General features: G+C 45.9%; 1 protein-coding gene across 6 annotated transcripts in view; it reads right to left on the bottom strand.

The window, feature by feature from the left end:
* Positions 1–11446: 11446 nt before the first annotated feature.
* Positions 11447–21590, bottom strand: part of ipo8 (importin 8) — a gene marked incomplete at its 3' end in the record, with an annotated part of 104603 nt that continues 94459 nt past the window's right edge. For 3 of the 6 annotated variants that reach the window (XM_083657933.1, XM_083657934.1, XM_083657936.1), the window contains 3 exons: positions 17328–17558; positions 15774–15903; positions 11447–12178 (listed from right to left, as the gene is read on the bottom strand). In XM_083657933.1, the coding sequence (XP_083514059.1) occupies position 12178; positions 15774–15903; positions 17328–17558 (362 nt within the window). Of the gene's footprint in view, positions 12179–15769; positions 15904–17327; positions 17559–21590 lie in introns of those variants that run through there. The other 3 variants (XM_083657932.1, XM_083657935.1, XM_083657937.1) reach the window with 1 other exon arrangement.

Here is a 21590-nt window from a genome sequence, read left to right as displayed (position 1 = left end):
TACATTCACCCATTCATACACCGATGGCGGCAGGCTGCCATGCAGGGTGCTGGCACATCATCAGGAGCAATTGGGGTTCAGTATCTTGCCCATGGACACTTTGACATGCAGACTGGAGGAGGTGGGAATCGAACCACCAACCTCTTTTATCCAAAGCGATTTGTGGACGACCTGCTGTACCTCCTGAGCTACAGCCGCTCCGGGCGGTTTGTAATTTAGATAAACTTTATTGTATTGGTTTACCCACATTCTGACTATTTGGTGATGTAGTTCAGCCACCTGGTATTTCCCTCTCCAAATATGATGACCAACAGAGTAAGCATTCTCAACTTATAGGCTATTATGCCACTTATCCCCCATTCGGAATGACATAATTTGACTGTTTCAGAGAAGAGGTAGTAGGCTTATGTCTAAAGAAATCTCATTTGCAATAGAACGGTACCAGATATCTCCATACAACTACTGGTTAGTGTTCAATAGCACCCTAGACAATTCAGTAATGTTATATTTTTTCAGGAATTTCTGTTTTTCTGATAAATGAGAGAAAAGTGATGGAGGCCTATCTTCCTATCACCACAAAGTACAATTTCCACCTAAAGTTATATTTACAGGACTATAATTCATGATCTGTTTAGGTAAATCATTTTCTGACTATTTGGTGATGTAGGGCAGCCACCTGGTTCATACCTCAGCAAATCTGGTGAGGAAAAGAGTGAGCATTCTCAAGTTATGGGCTTTTTGTCACCTTTCCCCTATTCGGACTGGCCTAATTTGGCTCTTTTTCAGGGATTGGGGTAGTTCTAAAGAACAACCAAAAAAAACATTTTTTCCCCAAAAATAAAATTTGACAAGAATCAATTTCATTAATGGGAGACCCTAAAGATAAGAAAAATCATTGTTGCCATTTGTTCTACCTCGGGTAGGGGTATCTCAAAAACTAAAGCCTTTTTTGAGGACTTGCTGCTAGACTAAATGTCCAGCTGGGTGAAAATAGGAGCCAGCCGGGGACAGGACGGGATAGCTGACGTCACATGCCAATTTGCATATCAAATGAGTCTTCGCTCACAGCGGCAGGAGGGGGGCTGCGCTTTGTATAGGAAGCACTGTGATGTGATTCAACACTTTTTGCGATGTTTAAGCACTGTGAATGGCAGCCTGAAGGTCCAAACACTACCCAGCCGGGAAACTAGAGGCTATCTCACGAAGCGACACCGCAATTACACACAATAAGACAGCACGGTAGTAGCAGTTGCTTGCCATCCACCATGGTTGGCTTGTCTATAGCACAATATTGCAATATTGTGACAGTAAGAAACCATGGTTGGCTTGTCTATAGCATGGTATTGCAATAAATTTGTGACAGTAAGAAAGTAGCTGGCTGGAAATGTTTTAATGTCAGGCCATTTAGCTGGCAGCTGGCGCTTGTGGAAAACCCTGTAGATTGCAAATCTCACCCAGTCTTCCTCACAAAATGAATGCTAGCTTGTCCCCTCTCTGCCTTAAGGACAAGACTGAGGTGGGAGATTATTCTCACTATGGCCATGTTCTAAAATAGAACGATATTGGCTGGGTATAGTGCAGCAGCTGAATGTGAATGAGTTCGACCCAGATCCTGTCTACCTTATTCTTGGCCTTCCTCAAAGTAAGCTTGTTAACAAACATCACAAAGGACTGTTTAATTTATTAACATATGCATAAAATTAAGGAAAAGTCACCAACATTTTTTTTTGCACCAAATAATCATGCAGTGCATGCCTATGAAGTTTCTTACGTGTATGTTGCACTCAACAACACATACCTTCTAATCTATAAGGTCTGGGACCCATACCTACAGCTACAGTACATTGACCCCAACCCAATCTGGGAACCCAGAGTATGGGACAGCCCTACCATTTTCCCCAGCTTCCTGTACAGCATGCCGCTCCTGCCACCGCCACTTCCTTTTCGCGTCCGTGCGCCACTGTTTACAGTCTAAATAGCAACTTGCACCGCGACTTTCCAGTAATTTTCCACTGTTGTTGTAAGACGAGTTGACGTCTTTTATGCAGTGTGTTTATGCGTTAACGTTATTAGCAAATAGCCAAAATGGACACGGAAAACGAAGTGACGGTGGCTTTTCCGTCACTTCCGCTTTTCTTTTTCCGCGTCCATTTCGGCTATTCACTAAGTAACGTTAAAACTGCATAGAAAAGTTGAGTTGAGTTGAGAAAACTTTATTTATCCCCGGGGGGCAATTCAGTTTCTACAGTTCATCACCGTTTGCCTTGGAAAAGGCAAAAGGAAAAGGAAGTGACGGTGGCAGGAGAGGCGCGCTGTACAGGAAGCTGGCAAAAACGGTAGGACTGTCCCAGTCTATTTAAAAAAAAAAAATAGACTCTGGGATAGGGATGTTCATTTTGAAAAATTTCCATAATCGAAAATCGGGGAAAATTAACGATCAATTATCGATTATCGATCATTATTAATAATAATATTTTTTTCATTTTTTTTACAAAATGAATGCCTATGGCAGAAAATATGAAAGACAACGTGTTCTCCTCAATGAACTCTTTATTTCAATGTGTCTCCTCTCCAACACTCTGCTGTCCTCGGCGCATGCCGGTGTGAATTCCCCATGTTTAAAACAGTTTTGTTGGCACAAAGGCCCGTGCCCAGCCAGAAAACTAGAGACTATGAAGCTCCACCTCACGTTAGTCGGCTGTGCAATGGAGTGGGGCGAGGAGGAACGAATTCCACCCAAACCTACTCCGCAAAAAAAAAAAAAAAATTTATAACAAAATCGATAAGAATTCCACATGATCGATTCCATTCCTTAACGATCAATTATCGATTTTCGATAACTGATTCCCTACTCTGGGATCCCAGATTGATCCCAACCTAGCAGATACACTAACTGTGGGGTTCCTTAACAGAAGTGACACTGCCACTTGATTTTTGCCTTGTACAGTACGTCTATATTTTTCTTCTCTCTTCTTTTTGTTTATTCGTCCATCTTTTTTTACTCTCCAGATCAATCTCGTGTCCATCTGGGAATATGTTTTTTTTTGTCACTTGTTTGTTAAAATCTGAAAAACCAAATAAAAATATCATTGGAAAAAAAGACCAGCTTGATCTGAATCTGGTGGCTTTAACCCCACCCACCCATCCGGGTCACTGTCTCTATTGTAACATCTGACACAGCGATCTGCCTCAGGGAGCAGCCACGCACCACAACAGCATAGCACATTGCTTCCGCTGTCAGGGTAGAAGCTTGTTCTGTGTCAACTCAAATCTCTTCTGGCTCACGATGTCCTCACCCACACAATCTCTTGAATACATCTCTCTGGTGTCAACAAAGCTTGGATGTTTTCTCCTTTTTCTCATCTCTCAACAAGTTTCCCCCCTCCATCCTCCTGCTTTTATCTTTTCCATGTGTTACACTTGGTTCACACCAAAAAGCATCTCAGAAGCAGCGTGTCAGGGAAATATCAAGCAGCGTCGAGCAGGAGCCTTGCCATTCACACCAGAAGCACTCCGTTTTGCACCGCACCGGTCACAACTTGCATTGACTTCATGCCTGGTTGCTCGCGTACTACTCGTGGCTCGCGTGAAAAATAGACCAGATGCCGAAACTATCAGCTTGTGCACACATAGGCTATTTTTTTTTTGCGTGTGTCGCTGCTGCCCATTCATTTTGTATTGATACGTCGCCAGGTATCCCAGCATGCTTTGCAAGGCGATGAGCAGCGGGCAGCAGCGACAAGAGGAGGGGCCAATTTGAAATCGACCAATTGAAGACGAAAAGACAGCAAGACACCCAATCAAGCTGCAGCACCAAGCGACCAGCCAGGTGACAGGAACACCGTACGGACAGCACGGTGGCTAGCATTAATGCCTCACAGCAAGAAGGTCCCGGGTTCGAACCCCGGTCCGTCCCAGGTCCTTTATGTGTGGAGTTTGCATGTTCTCCCCGTGTTCGTGTGGGTTTTCTATGGGGATAAATAAAGGATAACTTAACTTTGACAGCAGGCACCAACATGCTTATGTGTGCACAAGCATGCGCGCAGCATCGCTTCAGCGAGGTGAGGGGCTGCGGTCGCCGGCCAGTGTGATCGGTCTCCCCTGTTAACAAGGACGCTGAAATGAAACCGCCTCCGCGAGGCATTGCTTCAGCGTAGGATAGGCGTCTGGTGTGTTTGGGCTGTCACATCGGCTTGGCTCTCACCCAGCACAAGCAGCAGCAGCCCGACTGATCCTCCCTCTGTGTATTTCTTCCAGGATTCTCCAGGGGATTTAATTCAGCAGGTATAGGCTGAAGAGGAGGCATCTCCATCAGGTACAACAGGTCAGAGCCCCCCCTCCCTTCTATTATCCACTGCTCTCTCTCATCCCCCTATGTCTCTCTTCTCTACAGCAGCCGCAGCCTCGCTTGGCCTAGAAGTGTCATCTTCCAAACTTCCAGCAGCCAGTGTCACTCGCATGCGGGACAAATTATTACAACGCTGAGTTAGTGAGTGAGAGACCGAGAACGTAATGACGGAAGGACAAATTCCACCGCTGCCGAGTGGATTTCCCACAGTACTTCATTACCCAGGCGCAGGGCCGTAGCCAGGCGGGGGAAAGTGTGGACGATTCCAAGGGCCCTTGACTGACAGGGCCCCCCCCCCTTGAATAAGTGTCCAAATGTTCATGTCATTCTGGCCAATACTCTACTTCTGTTATAACATTTCAGTTTGGAATATGGAATATCTTTCAATAATCTTTATGACTAAAAGGCTAAAAGTAATCTCATGTGTAAGAAATGACTGTTCTACATTGAAGTAAAAAATGTAAATAATTAACTTGTTGGTTTTGGATTTATTTAGCTTCAAGAGTGCATTTTTGTTCATGTGACCCTCAACACAGGCTTTGAGAATCCCGGGCCACTTACTGATACTTATGCTTAAATTAACACACTCATAATATCTGGTTTATTTCAAGAATTTTTTTTTGGCTAGTGGAAATTCTAATTGGCAGGTAACTTCTAGCAGGTGGCCAAAAAAGCAAATGTCAAGCCCTGCAGGGAGATTGTCACACTCATTGATACATATTTGAGGTTTGTTTATTAATTGGGAAAAGGACCACTGGAACAAACGCCGCGAACATGATCCGGCTACTTTTTCAATCTGACTGGCTACTCAAAAGTTTGGGGAACTCTCTGATTTAAAATGAGATATTCCTCTAAATTGGGCTTCAAATGGCCAAAATTTTCCAACCGCATCCCCCCCCCCCGCCCCTCAATAACACATAAACTGCAACAGAACACACTGAGAAGAATAACTCAGGAAGGGGGGGGGAGAGGAAAGACACAAGAGCGAGTGCAATTTAAAGAATAAAAGAGGCTGAAATTTCCCATTAACTCATTGAGTGCCAATGACGACTTTAGTCGTCAATTCGGATAGTAACGTTGAGTGCCAATGACGACTAAAGTCGTCAATTGCGTTTTTTGACGGTGGGACGTGGATCAAAGCCAGATCCATCTCCTGTAAAATTTTGGGGCACGTTGAATGTGTATAACCTATTTTACCGACCCATTAGGTGGCGACAGTGCTCTCCAGATTAGAGAAAGTTGAGGAAAAAAAAGCCAAAAAAGCCCCGTGATCAAAGAGAAACCGATGCATGAGCCAGAGCGGCACAGATTGCTCTGGCTGCCTGGAGCCAACGTTAGCTGCGAACAGCAGTCAATCCGCTCCCACAAATGTCTCTGTCTCTGCTGCATAGCTTCTCCACACGATTAGCCGCCAGAAAATAAAACCAAAGCCAATGGTTTGGCTTATACAGTGTCGCGCTGGGAGCCGGCGCACAAGGCTGAGTGCTCCGAAAATAGACTGGGTGCAGCGCACTTTGAAACGCGCAGCAGAAAGCCTATAATCGGACGCAGCTTCATCCCAGCTCACAACCGAAACCCCAGAAACGCAGACGAACGCGAGCCCCATCCAGACTCCCCTGACGAGTGGCCGCCATCTGAACGTGGATCCGTGAGGCAGCAGAGCCTGCCATAGCAGGAGGCAGAGACTCGCCTGACACACACAGCAGCGAGCAGAGCCACCAGAGACACTCCCACGGAGGAGGAGTTTGGAGTTGAGGGGGGTGTGGGTGCTGTTTATTGAAGGAAATTACTGTTCAGATGTTTCAGGTCAGAAAATATTAGTTTCAGAGTCAGTGATTTGCTTGAAATGCTTCATTTCACAAAAGGCTCAATATCTCAGCTCCTAGATGGAAACGCCTTTTTTTGCTGTTGTTGACCTATCTTCTCCGGCTGATAACTAAAGAACGGAAAATGATATCAATAAACTTTTTTTTGCTGCTGATACAATAGAGTCTCATCGTTCTTTGTGCGCATTCGGTGTTTACATAGTAATATCACACAATATTCTGTGGGCCTAGAGAAATCACTGAAAATGCTCTGAAACTCTGGCACTGGGAGCGTCCGTTCTCCAAAAGTGGCTGACACTCAATGAGTTAAAGGAAGGCTTTGCTAATTTCCAACCCGCTTTGTATCATTATGTCATCGGTAATATTATGCAGATGTGCAGCCTTTACCTTGTCTTCATGTTTTCCTGCACAGAGAGCTCTGCAGTTTATTCCAGGCACTGCAGTGTTAGAATGACGCAAAATGCTTCATTCTGGAGATTCTGGACACGGAAGTGAACAGATGTTCTGCTCGAGGGTGGCTGTTCCAACTACAGATTGTTTATTTTTTATTTTATTACACATCCACGGAGAATGGGCCTTTTTCACAGCCGGCATTTTGTGTCTAAGGCAGGGTAAACACAGGTGCAACCCACTCACTAATTAAGGCCCCAGCACTGGAACACCTAAATGGACTGGACGTTGGAAACCCTAATTAATGTTTTGGTGCACCTGTGTTGTCTTTTAGACACAAAATGGCTGCTGTGAAAAAGGCCTATTGCATGGAGAACCTTAACCATCATTAATGAGCCACACCAGCTGGCAGGAGCGGAGTTTCTGCAGGCAGGCAAATGTGGATTACTCGATGCAGAAAACATATAGAGAAGGTAAGCACTGTCCATCTGCTTTATATTACCGAGATCATAATGATACAAAGCGGGTTGAAAATCGGCAAAGCCTTCCTTTAAGTGTCCCGTCTTGTCTCGTCTCGTCACCGTGCGTCTCGGGAACAAATGCACCACCCTGTGACAAATTGATAAAAACATGTTTGACTTAGAAACACACTCATAACTACGGTTCAACCACTGAGCTGTCGATGGGTTCAACTGATATGGGGTTTTGGAGGCCGATACGGATTTGTTTGCATTGAAACTGCCGATTCATGATATTTTGTGCCAATATTCAATATCTTTAGTGGGTGGAGAATGAATTTACAAAAATAATTATTGAATTAAAGAGAAAGAAAAAGATAGGGAGAGAGAAAGAAGTGAAGCAAATCTTCTCACCTTGCTTCCTTCTTACTTGCCTTGTTTCCTTTTGATCTTAGAAGCAGGGTGTGAATTTTGTCATTTTAGGGGCAAGGCCATTTGGCCTTCGGCGTGGCATATTTTTTAGGGCACAAGGCCACATGCCAGGGTACAAAGGCTGATCTATAAACATCTTGATGAGTGATTTTTTTTTAAATGTGTTAAAATGAGCCAATTACACATCCTTTGCATAGGGCAGGTTACAATAAACGGAGACCACTGACACTTTTAAAGCAACTGACAGTAGCAGGCTGCTAGCAGGGCACTGCCAAGGTGGGCTTAGGGATCTCAGGGCATCATGGCCAGAGGGAGCGGCAACAGAGGCTGTTCTGAAGATTCCTTTTAGTTTTTCCACTTCCTCTCCTCACCCAGTTCACTTCCTTTACCTCACTCCTCACCAATTAGTTATTTTGTTCACCTGTTGGTTCCCTCACTGATTGTCCCCATTCATTTCACCTGAGTTCCCTCCCTCCTATTTAAATCTGCACTCCTCAGTTTCCTTCATTCCTTACACACCAATGCATGGGGCGGCACATTGCACAGACAGCACTGGTAAGAAACTTATGATTTACTCCATTAGTTTTAGATCCTTATTCTTTACATGTTCTATATCCTTATTTCATTATTTGTATCTTTAGTTGATGGATAACTTTTAACTTTTGAGTTTACATGGGCTAAATTTACTTTATCTTTTCCTAATCCTATGTTGTTTGTGTCTTCCAGCTTAAAGGGCAGCTTCTGTGTTTTCCTCATTGCCCAAATATTGTTTGCTGGACCAATAAATACTTTCACCTGGACCCAAACCTGTTTGGACACATTATATTTCTGCATCCTAACCGATGCCCCATGGTGACAAGTCAAAGTGAAACTTATGGCCCATTTCCACCGCTGGTATCAACGCGGCCCCGCCCAGCTCGTCTCGCATTTTTGTCTCATTCCACCCAAAAACGTGGACAGCCCGGGTTGAGTCGGGGTTGAGTCGTGCTGCTTTTGGTCCCTGCTCTGTTGAGGTTCTAGCGCTGTGAACCCGGGTTCATACAGTGACGTGAAAACATTGTAGACGACTGATTGGTCGGGCAGAATCGTGTTTACTCTTTCTACCATTGAGCTAAGCTATCTACTGACTGTCAATGCAATGCTGCATACCAGTTTAGTTCTTCTGTTATGTTATTTCCATCAGTCTTTTGTGTTGCTGCCTTCGCCTCTTGGTGAAATAAAATCGGATCTCCTTACTCAGCTTTAACATGGCGGTGGGTTTCAATTGTTTTGAAAGAGAAAAAGTCCGCTGCTCAGGAAGCCCTTGTAGTTGAGTGCAGCGTCGACTCCACTAGGCCGCAGGCGGGGCTTTGGTGAAGCCGCGGTCTTGCCTGGTGAGGCCGCCGGGGTAGAGGCTTCACTCTGTAGCGCAACCCCCGTCCCTCGCGCAGCGCATGTGAGTTTGACTAACAAAGTGATATACATTCTCCTGGCCAATTGTCACATTTGCCCATGTACACTGTACGTCATTTGGAGGCACCAGTATTTCAGAAACGGTTTAAAAGTTCTGTGTATGGATTTAATTTTAACGTTATAGCCTACTTCGGCTATAGGCGGAGGTCAGATATGCGGTCGCTATGACGACCAGTTGTGGGCGAGTTGTGCAGGGCTGTAAAATGTGGTGGAAATGAGCCATTAGAACCAGAACCCTCCATGTAATTCCCACCATGCTTAGAAGAATGATCAAAGGATCTCAAAATGAAGAAAGGTAAAGGAGTGATGGAAAGTAGTAACCATTATTTTCCTTATCCATTAATCTGTCGATTATCTTCTTGATTAACCGAGTGTTCGGTCTCTATAAAATGGTGAAAAATCTCGATCAGTGTTTCCCAAAGCCCAAGATGACGTCCTTGTATGTTTTGTTGACAACCAAACGATATTCAGTTTACTGTCGGGAGTAAAGAAACCAGAAAGTATTCACATTTTAGAAGCTGGAATCGGATAATTCTGACTTTCTTCTTTAAAATAATGTGACAGGTCCTGGCGTTTCGACCCAGAAGTAGGCAGTTTTTTTTTTTTTTTTTTTACAGATTCTGAAACTGCAGACTAAGCTTTCAAATGATGTGTCACACATTGTAATCTGAGAAAAAAATGAAGGAGATATGCTTATTTGAATGTTCACACTCAGAAAAGCAAGAAGCTGAGACATCTGCCCTCAAAGTTGGGAGTTTTTCACACCTAGGCAGCCAGGTAAGGGGGGAGTGGACAATAGCTCCTCATTTACATTAATCACTCCCAAACCATTTCAGCTGTCAGTCTCTGTCAGATGGGTTGTGTGCACTCCACAACCCAGTGACAAAAAAAAAAACCCAACTGTTAAGTTAGGGGTTCTCAAAGCGAGAACAGCGAGCCCCCAGGGGTCCCCAGCAATATATATATATATATCTCACTATAATTTGATCCATAAGTAACAAAACGATAGATGGTCATGGGTTTCATGCATTTCTGTAATAAAATATCTTATGAAATGGGGGTCTATGGTCTAATTTGTCAGTTTAGGGGTCCTTGATTTGAGTTGTAGGTACGCAGATTCCAGGCGTACTGGGTTAAATGGATGCAATACTTGCATCCTTACTGCCATGTTCTCATGTCCTCCTGACTAGTGTGCGTGCAGCGCATTCCCAGGTGATCTCAAAAACATTGCAATGGACATAGCGTTACATCTAGCCTATAGGTTTATAATTCTGTCCATTTTCTGACATGGCAGAAAGAATTAGCTAGCTGATCAAGCTAGCTATCAAAGCGTATGGAAGACAAGAGTTGACAACTGTATGCTTTAGACCAGTGCTTCTCAAACTTTTTCATGTCAAGGACCCCTAAACTGACACAAATTAGACCAAGGACCCCTAGTCTCTTAAAACAGACTGTCTCATCTACATCCGGCGAATGCAGCTATACAGTCTGTACGTTACACCCCCAGAACATGCACAAGGAATTTGGGAAAAAAACCTTCAGACTGGAAGGAAGTTCGACAAAATCCGACCAATCACGACACGTGTGTCCACGGGAAAAAATTCTGATTGGACTAATGAGCAGAAGACCCGCCTTAAATAAATTCTGATTGGACTAATGAGCGGAAGACCCGCCTTTCTGCTTCCCATTCCGGTTGGTGCATGATTCTCCCCCACGAAGTACAGACGGTATGGCGGAAGCATTTGAAAATTGCGGAAGTCAACTCGTCTGTTCTAAGAGACTAACGGACCCCCATTTGACAAGATTCTGTCCCGGGGTCCCCATGTAATGAGATTTTTTGCTTTTAGATGTTTTATTACACGAAGTGTATGAAACCCATGACCAAAATTGTCATACCTTCTGTCATTGTGGATGGAATTGTAATGGGGGGGGGGATCCCCTCTTTGGTGGGGACCCCCTGGAACCCCCTCAAGGGCCCCTGGGCATCCCCGGACCCCATTTTGAGCCTCTGTTCTGTTTTATTCTATTCTATAAATTGAATTTGATGTATTTACCATTTCGTACATGGAAGGATTGAAGTACATTGTATTTATGTAGGCTATTCTTTTAGACAATAGCGCTACCACCATTTTGGCATGAAAACGTCTGCTGGCCAATGAGAGAAACAAGACAGGCCAAAATGGCTTCTCCGTGCACTTACAACGGATTAAATTTCACTTCTTATTTTAAGTAATTTGCTAACGTTAGACAGAGAGCCATCCACAAACTTTGTTTGGCGATAAACACACAACACAGACAGACAGACATACGGACGGACGGACAGACACACACACGCACGCACGCACAGACATGTTCGATATACGATGATCAAAATAGTTGATTAATTTTCTGTCCATCGACTAATTGCTGCAGCTCTAGAAAGTAGGAAGGAAGAAACAAAGGAATAACAAGAAGAACCTATAAAGAAATTACATTAACTTTTATGATTTTCTTAAGTTAGTTCTGAAAACCGTTACAAAAACAAAAAAACTTCTCCCAAGATCTCTGACCCATTTGACATTTCAGATGTGTGTGATCACAACCGTTTGACCTCAGCAGTCCAGTCCATCCAGAGTCTGTGTCCAAACGAGGCAGACACACCGCTGCCCTCTCTTCATGAGATGAGCAAAAGTGTTGGGCTATAGAGACGAAGACAGTGTATATAGTACATAAGACGACACACACACACACACAGTCATGTGTACACTCCTATTTCTAGGCTCGTGTGCGCCCCCCCACACACACACACACACAAACATTTACTGAGTCACAGACCAAAGGACTGCACTGTACAAGAACATAAATGAATTTTGCTGGTCGATGATAATATATATATTTATAATGCAGACCTTTCTCTGGAGTCCACACACACACACACACACACACACACACACACACACACACACACACACACACACACACACACACACACACACACACACACACACACACACACACACACACACACACACACACACACACACACACACGGTCCTGTCCTGGTGATAGGAATAGTCTGTACAGTGTACCAGGTCCTGGACTGGTGTCATGCTGAAACAGTCTCTGCTGCGTAGTCCAGTTCCGATGGTATCCTGCAACCTGGTTTTGTTGGGATCATGAAGTCTGATCTGGTCTGAATCTGTTCCTCTTCTGAATTAATCCAGTTGGCTTCAGGTCAGACCAGCTCCTCTCTCTATCCACCCTGTAGTCTCTGCCTCTGGCTCCTCTGGGCTCTGAAAACACAGCAAGTTGAATGGAACAGTACGCTTGGTCAAAAACACTCTCCGTTCGGCCAGCATCTTAGTCCATAATCTGGTCTTCACTGACATCTAGGCTAATGGTCTCGTGCTGCGTTTCAGAGATGTCAGAAAATTCGAAATTTTGATCTTCTATGGCTCCTCACATCAGTAGGAAACACACTTGAGTTAAATGTTCAGTATTTTAAACATTAAACCTATAAAACACCTGTGTGGTATGTGTTTAAGTGTAGGCTACTGTATTGTTTTGAAACGTAAAGTTGCACTAGCAGTTGCTAATGCTAACTAGCATGTTGCCAGATACAGTATCATTGGCATTACGGCGTAACAGTGGCTGTTGCATGGGAAAAGGATTTAACATTGGGGAAGGAAAATCTCACAACTTGGGTTTCCATCAAAGTATATCGCAAATTTTAACAGAATTTTCAGAAAATCGGAAAAAGAAAATGATGCGCGTTTCCATCCACTGCTATTATGCGAATTATAGAGCTGTCAATCACCTCGTGTTTGAGGCTGTCTGCCTCTGCTGATCTGTTGCCAGACCGGATAGCCTACATGTCGTCTTGCAGGCAGGCAGTGACCAAGCTCTATGAAACACATCTAACATTATTATTTAAGTTTCTTGATGATCTACAAAGGTAGACCATAAATGCAATTTCTGGATTACCAGGTGCCACTCTTCAACTCGGCAAGCATAACGTTATAATCCATGAAGCAGTTAGTAAGTGAATAAAATCTAAATTCTAGAAGTGAGTCACATTAACATTAATCCCAGTCTTCTTCCGTTTAAACACACCATGGCGGTCTAAAAATTGTGCTGCTTATTTACCATTATTTACCTTACAATTGTGGCCGTATTTAGTGTAGGCTATGCCGACATGTCAACATGAAACTGTGTGGTATTAGAATGGAGACAACGGAAGATTTGCTTAAACTGTTTTCACTGCATTTATCTCATTTACCTTTTATCGATACGGCCGACTTTTTTGTATTACATACATTACGTCATTTGGCAGACGCTTTTATCCAAAGCGACTTACAATATAACATTTGGTCAACAGTAGAAAAATCAACTACAACACAATCTATGACCGCTACGACTTTTTGAAGGAGTAGAGTAGCACTTGTAGAAAGTAGTTTGAGAAGGAATAAGTAACAGTTGGATTTTTGGGGCCGGTGTGCAGCATGCACAGCAGGGCCCTTACATTCCACTCAGTCGCCGCTCGCCGCATTTGAGCACGGATTCAGGCGATGTAATGTCTTTCCACTTTCCAGTCCGGTAGGTGGCGGTAATGCACCTCTGGCTAATATTGTGGCTAGCTCGTTACAAGGAGGACGCTGCGGCATTAAAGTTGAGAGCCTGTGTCCCAGTTCACTTGAAGGCAACACGACGTTGCCTTGAACCAATGGTGACTGGTGAAAAGTGAAAAAAGTCTGTCTGCTTCATGTGTGGGCGTGCCGACTTTCCCCCCTTTCCTCTCTGCTCGCTCTCTAGTCAGTCCTTCAGTCCTCACTGCAGCACCCCGACACACAGGACAGACACAGCGAAAATGGCAGCGGCTTTCTTCTGAGTCTTGCAAGCCGCCCAACGCTTGTAGAAAAAGCAGATGCACGAAGCGAAATATGGAAATATTTTGTATACGTTGCCGACAGCGAAGGCAAGCCTGTGGACACATCGAAACCAGTGTGTAAAAGGTGCTTCAACGCGACCAAAGCGAAAGGCTCAAACACATCGAACACATCTTGCCGACAGGCACCCCGACCTGTTCAAAGAGTTTAAAGACCGACAGGTTAGCGAACGTGAACGATAAACATACATGCCCTCAAATAACTCCAACGAGTATTGTGTGACAAGCGAACTTGTTTCACTGAAAAAGTTTGCTTGTCACAATAGCCTACTCGTTTACAGTGAAACACGAGGCAATGTGCTCGAGCACAGATCTCTGCCAAGCAGCAAGTCATGACATGTAACGTTTAGGGGAGGGGACATCAGATGACTGCATACCATGTACAATATTTAATAACACTATGACCCTCAATGCCAGTGTTATTAAAGCTTTTACATGGTAAGCAGTCATCTGATCTCACCTATCCTAATATTTACAATAATCCCAATTATTAATGATATACGAATTAATTGCAAAAAACACCTAGCCTACACGTATATATATATATTACTAATATATATTAGTAATATATATTACCGGTACTAATATATATTTAGTAATATATATTACTAAATTAACCATAAATCTGGCACTTCATGTTAATGAAGCTTAAACCCAGGATTATTAACCCACATAGGCTACACTACAGCACAGGCACACTACAGTTGATGTGCACTAAAGTAGACTGAACACAAATGACTCAATACACCTTGGCAGAGTTCTGCACTTTACTGAGCACACCGGCCCTATGCCAGGTTTCGACCTGGCCTTGTTTTCAATGAAAAGAAGAGAGAGGAATATGTTAGTTCAAGACGGACCAAACCTTTCCACCTGCCCAAGCATGAAAACGTTTTTGCAATATTTTTTATTTTTTTTGCAGCGTTTCCACTCAGGTTTTTTATGCACAAATTGAAAATTTGCATAAAAACAGGTCGATAGAAACCCAACCACAGTCATCCATGTTTCACCCTTGGGTTTAACGAGCTGAACCTTCTCCACTGTTTGGATTAGTTACTTCTCTCTCTCTTTGGCAAATAGTCCTCTAGTCTGTCTGTTCTCCTGACTGCTACAGTTAAAGGAACAGCTCACCCTAAAATCCAAAATAGATATTTTCCCTCTCGCTAGTAGTGCTATTTATCCATCTATATCGTGTTGTGTTAGTTGCCTGAGTTTTGGAGATATCGGCCGCAGAGTTTCTGCCTTCTCTCCAATACAATGTAACTGGATGGCACTCTGCTTGTGGTGCTCAAAGTGCCAAATAAATACATTTGAAAAACTCAACAGCAATGTCTCTTTCCAGAAATCATGACCCCGTTACTCAAGATAATCCACAGACCTTGTTATGAGCAGTTTCATGGAGGAACTATTTTCTTTTGACCGAACTACACCCGCTAGCTGTTAGCTAGTTCCTACATGAGACTGCAAAAGAAAATAGTTCCTACATGAAACTGCTCACAACAAAGTCTGTGAATTATATTGCTCAAAAAGGCTGAGAACCACTGCCTTAAGGACAGATTGTGTCCTGAGGGTGCTATATAAAAGGAGGAGGGTAGGAAGGTTAAGCAGTGCTGTAGAGTTGCAGCAGAACGGACCATTTGTGATGTACTTTGAAAGGGTAAGACATTTAAAGAATCAAATTGTATATTATCAGCATTATTATAGCATTTTTTTATGCATTCAAACGGCCCGCCACGTACTTCCTGGAACTATCCTTGAAGGTCCACTCTACAGTAGGTTGATGCTAGACTGGAGCTAGAATGGAGCTACGTCAGTCACGTGACAATCAAGCATTTTGGACTTCCGTTGTTGCCACTTATCTTTGTCCATCTCTCTCTCCTCTCCTGATTGGCTAATCAATGCCTCTCTCTCTCCTCATTGGTCCACAGTCCTGTCTGTTGTCTCACCATTGGCCCTTGGCGGCGGTGCTCCTCCTCTGCTGTGACAGGCTGTAGATCTCCTGCAGCTGCTTCTTCTGGTCATCACTGAGGGGAGCAGTCAGGGATTGGTACCAGCCTGCATCCGTGTTCTGCACCCCTGCACACACACACACACACACACACACACACACACAGGGTTAGAGTGTGTGTGTCTGTGTGTGAGAGAGAGACGTACGTGTGTGTGTGTGTGTGTGTGTGTGAGAGAGAGAGCGAGAGAGACGTACGTGTGTGTGTGTGTGTGTGTGTGTGTGTGCGCGTGTGCGTGTGTGTAGGATTTTAACGTAAAATGCATCAATTTGGTGCATTTTGAGAGCAAAATGAAGTTGACATCAGAATGCCGCCTGTTTAGGCTTGGTGTTTTCTTCCTTTTGTTTAACATGAGCTTTTCTGTAATCTGATAAAAGAATGAAGTTGTTAATATAACGTTAGTGAGTGAGAGGGAGGAAGCAGCAGAGCTCTGTGGGCCACAATCTACTGTACATCCCTCCTTCTACTACAGTGGGTAGACTGTAATTTATGTCCCCCCCCATAGGATTTGAAATAGTCTTTAACTACTTACTACTTTAAACTACTTTTGCTGGCCAGTCATTATTGGTGTCTACAAAAACAAATGAGTGATTGAATTATAGGCTACAAATGTAACAATGGAAACAATTAGGCTACCATAACCTGAAGATTACTGAATTTAGTTAATTTATACAAAAAAAAAAAAAAACTCACTAAGTTAATTAGAACCCAAGTAGCTGCCAAAATAATGGAAGCATTAATTGAGGGATGTATTATATAGGACGAATCAGCGTGACGTCACTTGCCACCCAGAAATGCAGAACCCAGCGGCAGTTAATAGTATGAGTTGTGCCAAACAAACGTTAATATCTCAAAAACTATACATCACATTGCTTATATTTTGACTTTCTGAGTGAGAGCAGAATTAGCTCAAGAGTTTGATGTATAATATATGCATGCCATGTTAAAGTTGTGTGAACTGTCGCAGTTTTTAAAATGTAAACAGAGTTAGCCGGCTAGAGTCAGACACACAAGCCTCACGCCACTTGGACTCCATAGGGTTCCATTGCCGTCGCCACCCAGTGACGCGGTTTGTTTACCAAAATGCTGCTCGGCTGATGATCCCTCGTATAGAAAGATGGCTACCCCCCCCCCCCCCCCCCCATGTGTGAATGTTTCTCTCTTGACATATATAACAGGTTTTATTTGTTTAATCAACAGGATGCTCTATTTTATTATTCTCGTGAATTTTTGCTTGACGCAACTCAAAGAGAGAAGCGAAAATACACAGGGCAGGGCACATATGTTTAGCGGAGCAGAGCGGGGAGCCGCTTCGGAGGCGCGACTGATGGACACAGGTGTTCACTACACAGACTTCGACTACCTCCGGCGGCTGTAATGCAACGCTTCCTGGTGGAATCTGGCAGTAGAAAAATAAGTGTCTGAAAAATAAGTAATAATAATCAATAATAATAATCTACTCTGCACTACACCACTGCGTGTGTGGGTGCTTACTGAGCAGGGCAGCAGTGAAGAACTGGTATTCATCCTCTCCGTTGTCGTAGTCCAGAGGTGTGCTGTACTCCTCCAGCGGCGTCCCATCCAGGCCCTCCCCATCCCAGTAATCATCATCGTCCTCATCCTCGTCCTCGTCCTCGTCGCCCCCCGGGCCGGCCGATGGGCTGGACTGCTGCTGCATGGCGTTGCGGTTCTCGTTGACCTCGTCCTCATCACTGGGAATCTCCTCTGCCCACGAAAAGCAGAAATGACACATATATAAAGTCTCAATAATGTCACAATTCCTCATGAACCCTATTCTCTCAGCGGCCATTTTGAACACTCAGGGTGGAAACTCTTCCTGGAAGAACAAGTACAGCCAGAGACCTTTAATATTAGATGGACGCACCGTCCAGGCTCCGCCAATTGTAAGAACTGGTACTCTTCCGGTTTCCTAAATGGGCGTGGTTATCAGCTTGTGTTTGGCTGTCTGTCAATGGTATGAAACTGCAGTGGCGAAACGTGGCACAGATACAGGAAGTGACTGGAAGTTGGGGTGTCTATCTATGTTAAAGGTCTCTGGTAGTGTTGGAGTCAAGACCACCTAATCTGAGACCGAGACAAGACCAAGACCGAGGAGGGGCGAGACTGAGACAAGACCAAGACCGAGGGGGGCGAGACCGAGACGAGACCAAGACCGAGGGGGGGCGAGACCGAGACAAGACCAAGACCGAGGGCGGGCGAGGCCAAGACCAAGACCAGACAAATGCGAGACCATTTTCAAGACCATTTATATGAGACCAGGGTCGCCGCACCCTATACGTAGGGCATCATGTGCTCTTAACTCATTGAGTGCCAAGGACGAGTATGTTCGTCAATTCGTTTAGTAACGTAGAGTGCCAAGGACGAGTATGTTCGTCAATTGCGTTTTTTGACGGTGGGATGTGGATCAAAGCCTCAGGCATCTCCTGTACAAATATTGTAGCTATTGAAGGTGTATAACCTATTTTACGGACTCATTAGGTGGCGACAGTGCTCTCCAGATTAGAGAAAGGTCCGGAAAACAGCAGGAAAAAGCCCCATGATGAAAGAGAAACCGCTCATGCTGCAGCCAGAGCCATATAGATGGCTCTGTCTGCAGCAAACAGCAGTCAATCCGCGCCCACAACTGAGCCTCTCTGTCTCTGTCTGTCTGTCTGCATAGTTTCTCCACACGATTAGCCGCCAGAAAGGCAGCACCCGACGCCGAAGGGCCAAACCTTTCCCTGCAGTCCGGTTTGGCATTTCCGTGTCGCGCTGGGAGCCGCCGCACAAAAACGGAGCGCTCCGAAAATAGACTGGGTGCGTGTTAGGCTGTGTGTTAGTGTGGGGAGGAGTTTGCAGCTGAGGGGGGGAGAGGGGGGTGGGGCACACAGGGCACCACACAACTACACCACGTCACTACATCAGAAAATATTAGCTTCAGACTCAGTGAATGTGCTTGAAATGCTTCATTTCACAAAAGGCGGAATAACTCAGCTTCTAATTTGAAACGTGTCTTTTTGCTCAAAACAACCTATCTTCTCCGGCTCATAACTAAAGAACGGAAAATGGTATCAATAAACTTTTTTTTGCAGATGATAGAAGAGAGTCTCATCGTTCTTTGTGCATGTTCGGTGTTTACATAGTATTGATGTTTACAAACGGCCCAAATTCTAATCAATAGGGTGATCATATGTGATTGCATACAACCCATGTGTTTGGGATTGATGTTGAGAAGCTGCCCATGTGCCCATGTGCAATTGAGAACAGTTAGTGTGAGAAAAGCACTGAATTATGTAATCTGCAGTTCCCACCAAAAAAGCTCTTGAGGTCTAGCTTAGAACAAAGACGGCCTTATTTTAGTATCAAGTGCTGTGTAAGAACCACGTAAGAACTGACGTATTTCGACCTTGCAGGTGGCCGTGCTATCTGTAAACATGAAGACGGGAGTAAGTTTCCCGTCAGAGCTTATAACAGACCATTGTTTAAAAGTTTGAAGTAATATACTGGCTCCCATATTACTCATGAACATTAAGCAACTTGGTTGAGATATATTTCTATGTAATGTTTTTTCTAACCAATTATGAAAATGCAGTTTGAAATATGCTTTGTGTTATGAAGAAGAAATGTACTATCATGGATGTGTGTGTGTCAATCCTGCGCGGACACACACACACACCCCCCGCACCCCACACACACACACACAAGCACACCACCGCCCCCCCCCCCCCCCCCCCTTCTTGAGCTCTCTCACACAGAAGACATGTCACTGCAGAGTGTACATATGATGGTCTCGACCTAGTTTCAAGATGAAGACCAGACACGCTGCCTCACGCCACATGTAATCTAGAAACATAGCGACCTCAGCATCACATGTAATCCTAGCGTGACAACAAGTGCAGTAATCCCAGAGTGACGCGTTAATGTCGTCAGTGCAGTAGTGACGCACTTGCCTAGGTGACGGCGTTAATGTCGTCAGTACCGAGGCTATGACGTGGCAGTATTTATAGCCACGCCGAGCGCACCACAGCCCTTGTTCCCTGCCCTCTAGCCGCTGCACTAAGCTGATCCAATTCCTTCTCTGGAAGCCGCGTTTCACCTCTCAAGCTGCCCATTCCTCCAGATCCTGCTATCAAGCCATCCGCATTTATACCAGCCATCCGCACTAACGAGACCACTCACCGTTCGCTCCTGCACCATGTCGGGCAGTGAAAACGAAGACTTCGAAGCGCAGTACCAGTTCGAGCACGAGGCATCCAGCTCCGACGAGGACTTGCCCGTCGAACCATCCACGCCCGGGCACGGGCTGCAACAGGCAAGCGGACGGCAGCAGGCTTCGGCAGCACCAAACGCATCTCAGACGGGGGACCTCATCGCCAGGGGAAGACAAGCGGGGCCGGCGCGCAGAGGAGGTAGAGCGCGCGGCCGAGGAAAGAAAGCAAACGGTGCCAAGTCACGAGGACAAGTAGCAACTCGCAGTCGCGCAAGGGACGAAGTGGAGAGCGCTCCGGGCCCGGGCACGAGCACTCGGGGGCGCGGAGGGAAGCAAACGCGCGCCCCCGTGAGGAGCGCAGCAGCCCCAGCCAAAGCATACGGCAGGCCATTAGGGCCAAAAATCGTCGCGAAAATCAATAACGCCGCTCAAATTCCCGCGAGGAGCTCAGCCGCCCCGCCTGAGGCACATGGCAGGCCAACAGCTCCGCAAATCCCCTCAGGCTTCCCACCCGCCGCGGCAGGCCCCCCGGCCCCGCCCAGGCGGCAGGGGGGGGGGCTGGCCGCAGCCATGCATTCTATAGCAGAGACCCTTAGCGGGTTCCAGGCTTGCCTGGAGGCCATGCGCCCAGCGCAGCCACCAGTCCAGCAGGCGGTGCCCATACAACCAGCAGTGCCCGCAGACCCAACCCCCATGCCTTACCCAACCCCCATGCCTTATCCACCGGCGGCAGCAGTAGCGGAACCCAGCATGCTCCTCGCCCCTCCCACTCACCCATTCCTTCCCAGGCAACCAGCGGCGGGCGCAGCGCAGCCCAGCACGCTGCCTGCCCTACCCGCCACACCGTACCCATTTTGGCCCTACCAACCGGCGGCGGCCTCAGCACAGCCCAGCGCGCCACCCGCTCCTCCCGCCCAGATGTGGCCCTTCCAACCGGCGGCGGCCTCAGCCCAGCCCAGCGCGCCACCTGCTCAGATGTGGCCCTTCCAACCGGCGGCGGCCTCAGCCCAGCCCAGCGCGCCACCTGCTCCTCCCGCCCAGATGTTCTCCCTGGCTTCAGCGCTGCCCGAGTTCACTTTCGGTAAGCGTTACATTCCCCAGTCGGCCGGCATCTCTCCCAAGCTAAAGTCCAAAATCCTGCAGGGCCAGGACGTCAATCTAGTCAGCATTCTCCTGCCCTCACCGGAATGCAGCAAGAAAATCACGAGCGCGGACACCAGCGTTCTAAGTTCGTCCGACCCCCGCCTACACAGGGACCTCACCATAACGGAGTTCACGAGCGCGTTCGGAGTTTTCCGCGACGTAATTTGTACAGTGTACCCCGAACGCCGAGCCGAGCTGGACAGATATCTGGCACTAATAACGGATCTCGCCTTGAGGTTCGGGAGGGGCGTCTTCTACCAATACCACAAAGCGTTCTCCCACAAGGCCGCCCTGAGCATTTCCGAAGCCAACTCCCGGGTAGACTGGTCCATCCTGGACGGTGACATAATGACGATGCTGGGAGGGGCAGGGCAGGTGATCACGTGCTTCTCCTGCGGCGAAGC

The sequence above is a fragment of the Poromitra crassiceps genome (assembly GCF_964638095.1).
Source record: "Poromitra crassiceps genome assembly, chromosome: 2".
Lineage (NCBI taxonomy): Eukaryota > Metazoa > Chordata > Actinopteri > Beryciformes > Melamphaidae > Poromitra > Poromitra crassiceps.
This window is presented reverse-complemented; position numbering and strand designations above follow the sequence as displayed.